We start from the raw sequence: 7,931 nt of genomic DNA, 5'->3' as shown, positions 1-7,931 counted from the left end.
GATATTTAATTCAATGCTGCTAATGTGGCTTCAGTAGCTCTAACATTTTATGTCTGTTGAGTTTTTAACAAGGAGACACAGAAACTGTTCTGGTTGGTCGAGTTTCTCAGATCTCCGCCTGCATTAACTCTAAGTGGACAAAGCATTTGATACGTTTAACTGGAAAAATAATAATAAAATAATATAAAATCAGCGTGATGTGTTACAGACAGGCGAGTGTGAAAGCTCCTCACCAGGCTCAACCTGCATGATCAGGTTAGCTGGTTCATTAACTAACACACGGCCAACCGGGAACACATAGATAAACTTTACCAGCCGGGCGCTGGGCGTGTTGAGATGGAAAAGCTGCACAAAATTAATTGTTCACAAATATAAATTATTCGCACCACTCGCTCAATGAACCCCTGAAAGCTACAAGATATTCCTGCAGTTCATGTAGAGCTGCGCAACCAGAGCCAACCAGAGTGGTGTTTAAAGTCCTACCTTGATCAAAAACTCTGGAAAGAATCATAATTCCTCACAGTGGATTGATGTAAGTATCCATACAGGTCAGCCTGAGTCCAGTTTGACTGAAAGGATCCGCACCGAGGTAAACTTAATCCAGCTGCTGCAGCGTGTGAGGCACCAGCAGTGTGATTGGTCCAGTTTTAGATGCAAAAACTATAAATCAGTGGTTCTTAACCTGGGTTCGATCGAACCCCAGGGGTTCGGCGGAGCCTCTGCCACGGAGGTAAAGACTCACTGTGTAAAGTCGTGATGACGCCCCGCTTTGCCATCACTTGCTGTAGAGGATCACGTTACATTGCTGAGCCAATCAGAGCTGCGGAGGAGCACCGATTGGAGGAGCTCCTCTCTCAGCAGGGATTCGAACTTGTGTCTTTAATTACTTCACGGTTTTTACCAAATTCTATAGTCTAAATCTGCTCCTTAGTTGCATCTTTTCGGGGTTGCTACTGCCTCTAGTGGCGTGGGGGTGGAAACACAACTAATATAATTACATTTCTAAATCAGAATACCACAAAGTCTTTGTTATTTATTATTAATTTTTCATTCTCTTAATAATGTAGAGCTAATTAAATGATCTAAAGACCTTAAAGTGGTTCCAGTTTCTCTCGATGGCCAACCTGTTGAAACTGGCAAATTTTAAATACCTTGGGTCGTTCCTGGACAGTCGGCTCAACTTTGCTGAAAACACTGACTGTATTTTGAAGAACTGTTCTCAGAGACTCTACCTTTTAAGACTTAGTGATCATGGGGTGACCCAACTAGACTCTAGTTGGGTCACCCCTATGTCTTGAATTTGGGGGAAAAAAATCCTATCTAATTTATCACTACTGAAGGGTTCAGTGAATGCGCATATGAAACTGGTGGGCTCTGATATAAACCTATCTTCTATAAACTTATGTTTTAGGAATAAATCTGCTTGGCCAGTGAAGCGCTCAGAGCAACAGAGATGCTGCTTAAAAACCCCAAACAAAACAAAACAAAAAAGTGTTGTTTTTTTGTTAATTACTATTTTCCTAAAAACATAAAGAAGAAACTCTTAGCCTGGCGGTGGCGCTAGTGAAGGATGGCAGGCGCCAGGCCTATAATACACTGGGGGAAACCCTGTTACTGTAAACAGTCTTCAGCTCTCCAAAGACTTGAGGATCATAGATACCAGGAACCACATCTGCTGTCCAGCAGGAGGAAACATCCTGAAAATCTGAAGGTGAGGATCAGTTCGTCAGCTCAAGCCTTTAGGCAGAAGGCAGAATAAGATCAGGTGGTCTTTGATGCTGAAAGCCTGTTGAACTCCTCAGTGATCTTTAGACTCTGCCTTGGCCCTCGTCTGCCACCTTCCTCTCGATGTGGACGGACTTTCTTCTCCTTTATTGGTTCCTGTGAATCTGGGCTCTAAACCTGCTGTGAAACATTCAGGTTGATTCTCAGTGAAGGTCAGATTTTTTCACAGGTCTTTACAAGAGACAGCTGAGGCCCGGTAAGATTCAGATTGTTTGGATTTTGTGTGGTTTGGCAGGTGAAGTGGTTCTGCTGGGTCTGCAGCTGAAGAGCAGAACCAGTTGAAAGGTCACCTTTGGGTCAAACCGAGTCGCTGCTTCCAGTGGCTGAGTTTTGGTGTTTCTGGGTTTTGGAACATTTCAGGGAAAAACGGAGCAAAATGTCAAGGTGAGAAGTTAACTTTAGTTAATGGACAGACAGACGGACTGATGGGAACTGTAATTTCTCTGCCTAAAACCTTATCAGGCAACATTTGACCACATCTGCAGCTAGTGATCTCCTAGAAGCCGGGTCACCACTCGCTGACTGCAGATGAAGTGGGTTGGTGGTCCAAGTCAGTTGGAAGCTTTTGTTCTACATAAAGTGATAATTGAGTCCAGCAGCAGAAGAAACATTCTCCAGTATCTTCACGTTGAAACAGAAGGAGTCGTTTTAAGTTGTAATATTTATTTTTTACCAATCGGGTTATAATTATGCCAGTAATTCAGTGTTTGCACCGTCTGGCTGTCTGTGTCTGAAAGACCTTTAGTTTCCAAAGTTGTACATGTATAATAAGGATTGGAAGAATCAGAGAGCTTCGTGTTGAATCCATCAGCGGCTCACCGTAAGGCTCGGAGGTTTTTGTCAAACGTTCAGCCTGACTTCAGTCACTGTGGTCCGTAAACACGGTGAGAAACACTCATACAAAAACTGTTGAATTGTTTCTCTATGGGAGCGTCGCAGCAGCAGCTGAAGGTGGTTTGAGGTTTTTCATATCGACTCGTTGTGGTTGGATTGAAGGGAGGAGGATCGTTATCTACTCCAGCTTATCGCACTGCAGAAACAAAACCTTACCAAGTCATTTTGGTCTAGTTTCCAGAGAAAATAACTCAGTTCACTTGAAATAAGACTAATGGAAAAGTAACTTTTCAGCTAGAAACAGGCACTTGTTCCAAGAACAATTCCTTAATATTGATGGAAATGTACCAGCTTCATTGGCAGATAAATCAACTCATAACAGGAAAAATGTCTTGTTACAAGTGAAATGATCCACCAGTGGAACTGCTTGTCCTTTTTCATCAATATTAAGGAATCATGTTCTGAAACAAGCGCTTATTTGTTGATGAAGTTACTTGTAATCTAGCACATTTAAAATAAGTCAAAAGATATTCACACTAGAAATTAGACCAAAAATACTTGGGAAGATTTTGTGTTTTGCAGTGCTGGACGAAAAAAGAAAAATAATAAAAAAACACAGCAGTGATGTTTAACTAACACACCTTCTGAATATGCATGTAGGAACTTTTTGACTGATGCTATATATAACTAATGAGTTATATATAGATATCTATGGATATCTCATTAGCATCGATCGATTGATCAGCTTCTAAATCTTCTCAGCCCACATCCATGTTGACCACAAGTTCTCAGCCATGAGCTCCAGACCATCATCCAGTCAGACTTTATAACTTTACAGAATAAACTTCCAGACCATCCATCCATCCTCTGACGGACCCGGTTCAACTTGATGATGGAGAGAAACAGGAACAGAACCTGCTTTCTGCTCCGGACCTCTACCCGGAGCTGCACAGCGTGTGGATGCGACTGAAGGACCAGATTTATGGAGCATGACAGGTGAAAGCTAAGCGGCATCATCAACGTAGCCCGGCGTTCGCTTACCAATAATACGAAGTTCGCTAAAGTCAACAACCTCCCAGCTCTCCATCTCAAAGAACCGCCTCCCTGAAAGTTGTTGCATCTCCATCTGAGATCCTCTTCTTGCAGGTTTTGCTTGTTTAGTTGGACATTTCAAAACTGATGAACCCAAAACAAGTTACTCATGGGAGCATGTCTGCTTTAAGCGATTTTTCGTCTTGCTTTTGTGTATTTTTCAATTTTGTTAATTTGATTGGTTGTGCTGTAGCTTACACACATCTACACACACACACACACACAGTGTGGAAAACAGAGACGGTCTGCGTCAGCAGTGCCTCATCGAGGATCCATGTGGCCGCAGCAGATCTGTGTCGTTGTCCAGAAGAAATTAAACCAGAAGACGCCGCACATTTTTTTTGGCACAAAATTTAATTTGTTTTCATGTTTAAATTCAAGTTCTTGTTTAACGCAAATAAAATGTGAGTTTTTGAAATATTTCTGATTAAATTTCAAAGCAGATATCAAAGATACAAAAGTATGTATGTTGAAATGAAAGGCCTTATTTTCAAGCAAACATGGCGGCCGCAGCCCATCCAGTGCGAGGCGCCGAGCTGGACTCATCTGGGCTGGGAGATCAGGACAGATCGTTTTTAATCCGGGTTCCGGAATGGATCCACATCAGAGTTGAAACTGCGCCATATTTGAAGAACAGCAAACAGGAAGGGGCGGAGTCAGACCACGTCAGCGTCATGGCGGTAAAGGAAGGCGCTTCATTAAAACAGTGAAGAACTGAAAATCCCCTTTGGGTTCCAAAGGTTTGCGGTCCGGTGATGACATCCGGTTCTAGACAAGCTAAGCTCACACACTGCGAGTTCTCTGTTTTAGTTTTTTATTTTATTTAGTTACTCTCCCACCTCTGGTTTCTTAACTCGATACAGAACAAGTGTATTTAACCCAAAATGCGACAAAGCCTCACTGAGCTTCTTCTTTCTAACTAAAGTTTTATTTGCTGAACTAAATGTGACGTCGCTGCTTTGGTTCCGGGATAAAACACTAGAACTGTCTACTGGTTTTTAATTTGATCAAATGTTAGTTTCATGTTGGATGAAACGGCGCTAAGCTGAAGGTTGATCCGGTTCATGAACGCTGGTCTCGGCCAGCCGTCCCTCGGAACCTCGGAGGTTCGGTTCGGGACCGTCAGCAGATTTCCGAACCAAACACCGAGAAGCTAATATTCGTCCTTCCTTCTGATCCATGAGGCACACTCTATTGAATTTAAAGTCATTAGAAATATTTTAAATAATTTCATTATGAAAAGAAGAAAACTGTTTATTTTCCTTCAATGGCTTCCGGGTCATGTGACCCATTGACAAAACTGAAACTATTCTACTGGACCAGATGAGGAAACTCATTTTATCCCATCTGAACCTTTTTATATTTTTCAGCTAATTCTATATTTAAAATGTAAGTTTTCTCTTCAACAGCATCCAAGTCATGTGATGAATTGATTCAAAAATCGATGTGAACTTATGGAGGATCTTCATGAGGCGCGATGCCAACCTCAGAGTTCCTGCTAGGATCCAGGAGGGACTGAACCATGGTGCCTCCAGGGCCCAGTTTGGGGCCCTGGTCACTGCAGTCACATGTTCATGTTGCATTTTGCATCAGTTTGTTGTTTTTGATAAATTCTGAATTTATGAGAAAAGTTAAACTTGTTTAAATAAAGAGGCACAAAGAGAACACAGTCCACATTTATTTAAATCTGAAAGTCTACAGAGACAAACACAAGAAGTCAAAGGTCAGACCTGAACCAGAACACCAGGCTGGTGTTCCAACCCACCAGGACCCAGAACCTGCAGAATAAACCGGGACCAGAACCGGCTCCCGACCCATTCCTCTGACGGCCTCGGGTCCGCTCAGGCGGCTCGTCTTCAGGTGAAGCGACAGGAAAAGCACGATCACACAAAGTCTGAAGAAAACATCCGAGGGAAAATAATCGGTTTGTTTCCAAGAGAGCAGCTGAACGCTGGTCTGAACCGGGTCCAACCGGGTCCGGATGGGAGACACCAGAACCGGGCCTTGAACTGCAGAACTTCAGGTTAAAACCCAAAGTCCAGCTGATTTTAGCTCCACTTTAAAACGAAGCGAGCAGAAAAAGAACCGATCAAACATTATTCCTGATGGTTCCTGGAACTGTTCTCATCTTAAACCTTCAGAAAGAATCACTTCATAAAGAGTCAGCAGATCAATAATTAATAATCCGCTGGGCTTTCAGAACCGTCTGATCATTTTTTATGTATTTTAAAACAAAAAGTCACGTGACAGAAACTGCACCTCATTTTTCCATAACTGAATATTTACAAGACTGTAACAGTTAAATAAAGAGATGTTTAAACCATAACAGCTGCAGACGTCTGAACGTTTTAGTTTTCATCCTGCTGGTCTCAGAGCTTCATCCTACTACTTTTCTCCAAGGATCCAGAACCAGAACCAGCAGCCATCCTGACCGGCTGCCTTACAATCACACTGAAATCCCAGCGAGCTGCAGAGTTCGTCTCTGTCCACCAGATGTCACTGTTTACCTCCCAGACTGAAAAGTTTCAGGCTGGAAATATTAAGACATGGATCAAAAACCGTTGATATTTTAGGCTTCTGGACCTTTCTGGTCCCAAATGTAGTTTCTAGTTGAAACATGAATTTCCTGGTTTTAGGAAACTTTCAGCCTTTCTAATGAAACCCAACAGGATCTGATCAGGGAAGCTTTTCAAACCGTTTTGTTCACATCATGCAATTAATTACCTCCTTTTTTCTAAAGGAGCCTGACTGAAGCTTTTGAGTTTTTGGTCGTCAGGGAGACCTGACAGACCGGTGGACCGATGGCCTGACGGACCGGTGGACCGATGGCCTGACGGACCGGTGGACCGATGGCCTGACGGACCGGTGGACCGACAGTCTCACAGCAGCTGCTACTAAAACGAGGCAGAACAGGAACAGAAAGTAAAGGAGCAGATCAGGTTCAGTAAGCAAGCAGGTCACATCTGGAGTTTTTTCTTCATCAGGTGAAGCGTTCCAGGAAGTAGAGGCAGGAAAGCCCGGAAGTATTCAAGCAGGAAGCTAACGGATGTAGCCGTTCACCTCGAGGGTGAGAAGCTAAACCTGCTACAAACAAATCACAAAATACAGTTTTTTCTTTTTCAGTTAATATCTGTAATCTCTGTAAGCTAACAGTAACACTACTGGGCTGCCCTTAGCCCCGCCCACTGCGCCGCCGCCAGGTGTCTGAACCCTCGTTCAGCCCCCACAGTGCAGCTACCCCCATATATAATCAGTAGGTATTTAAAGAGCCTTCCTCCTCCTCCTCCTCCTCCAATGAAAATGAAAGGAGAGATCAGAAAGTCCAGTCTGGTGTGTCCGGCCCGACGCTCCACCTGGCCTCCCCTTAAACCAGAACCAGCCCGCCCTCGCCCCGTCTGCCTCAGGACCAAGAGACGTCCAGGAGCTCCAACCTTTTTCCCAAGAAGAAACCAGATTTCTGGTGAGGGGGGAGGCGTCTGTCTGAATCAGGGGGTCCGAGGTGTTGCTGCAGGGTTCCTCAAAGTTCAGGTTCCCGCCGGTTGAAGGAGGCCGGCGGCAGCGTGGCGCCGCGGTCGCCCTCCGATGCGGGCGCCACCGCTCCTCGAACAGCCGAGAGAGGGGTGGGGTGGTGATTGAGCCTCGTCGGGGGGTCGCGTCGCCTCCCCAGCCTCCACCGGTCCTCGCCGCTTTAATTTTTATGTGTGTTTGGTTCCTCCGTTCCTCCTGGTGGTGGTTCGTCCGGACAAAAGCGCCGCCTCGCGCTGCCCTTCAGTGCGGCGGGTTCATGGCGCCGTGGCCTCGCTGCAGCTTCTGCTTCTGCTGCAGGAGGAGCTGCTCCAGCGCCGACGGGCCGGGCTGCATCATGGAGCTGGACCAGATGGACTGCAGGACATGGAGTGTGTTACTGGACGTCACATTAACATTAGCATGAAGATGACAATCAGACAATAAAATCTGAAACAGGACGACAAGTTTAGCTACTGCCAAAAGTTCAACTAGAGGAAAACTGAAACTACATTTTAAAAAGAAAGTTCACACACACACACACACACGCACAGACACACACACAGACACACACACGCACGCACACACACGCACACACACACACACACACGCACAGACACACACACAGACACACACACACACGCACGCACACAGACACACGCACGCACACACACACGCACGCACACACACACACGGCCGCTGCCTGACAGTCACAC

The 7,931-nt window shown here is 44.9% G+C and overlaps 1 protein-coding gene and 1 long non-coding RNA gene across 3 annotated transcripts in view; one reads left to right on the top strand and one right to left on the bottom strand.

The window, feature by feature from the left end:
- LOC106961311 (uncharacterized) overlaps positions 1-6,714 on the top strand; it is a 25,382-nt gene extending 18,668 nt beyond the window's left edge. Inside the window, exon 3 of the long non-coding RNA XR_001427746.1 lies at positions 5,382-6,714. This is a non-coding gene — a long non-coding RNA (uncharacterized LOC106961311). The remainder of the gene's footprint in view (positions 1-5,381) is intronic.
- A 105-nt stretch (positions 6,715-6,819) lies between these two features.
- The window catches only part of smg7 (SMG7 nonsense mediated mRNA decay factor), a 24,322-nt gene continuing 23,210 nt past the window's right edge, over positions 6,820-7,931 (bottom strand). For both annotated transcript variants that reach the window (XM_015054944.1, XM_015054945.1), the window contains one exon: positions 6,820-7,593. In XM_015054944.1, the coding sequence (XP_014910430.1) occupies positions 7,480-7,593 (114 nt within the window). In that variant the 3' untranslated portion in view covers positions 6,820-7,479. The remainder of the gene's footprint in view (positions 7,594-7,931) is intronic.

The sequence above is a fragment of the Poecilia latipinna genome, unplaced genomic scaffold (assembly GCF_001443285.1).
Source record: "Poecilia latipinna isolate Pla-1442-1.1 unplaced genomic scaffold, P_latipinna-1.0 Scaffold1287, whole genome shotgun sequence".
NCBI classification, from domain to species: domain Eukaryota; kingdom Metazoa; phylum Chordata; class Actinopteri; order Cyprinodontiformes; family Poeciliidae; genus Poecilia; species Poecilia latipinna.
This window is presented reverse-complemented; position numbering and strand designations above follow the sequence as displayed.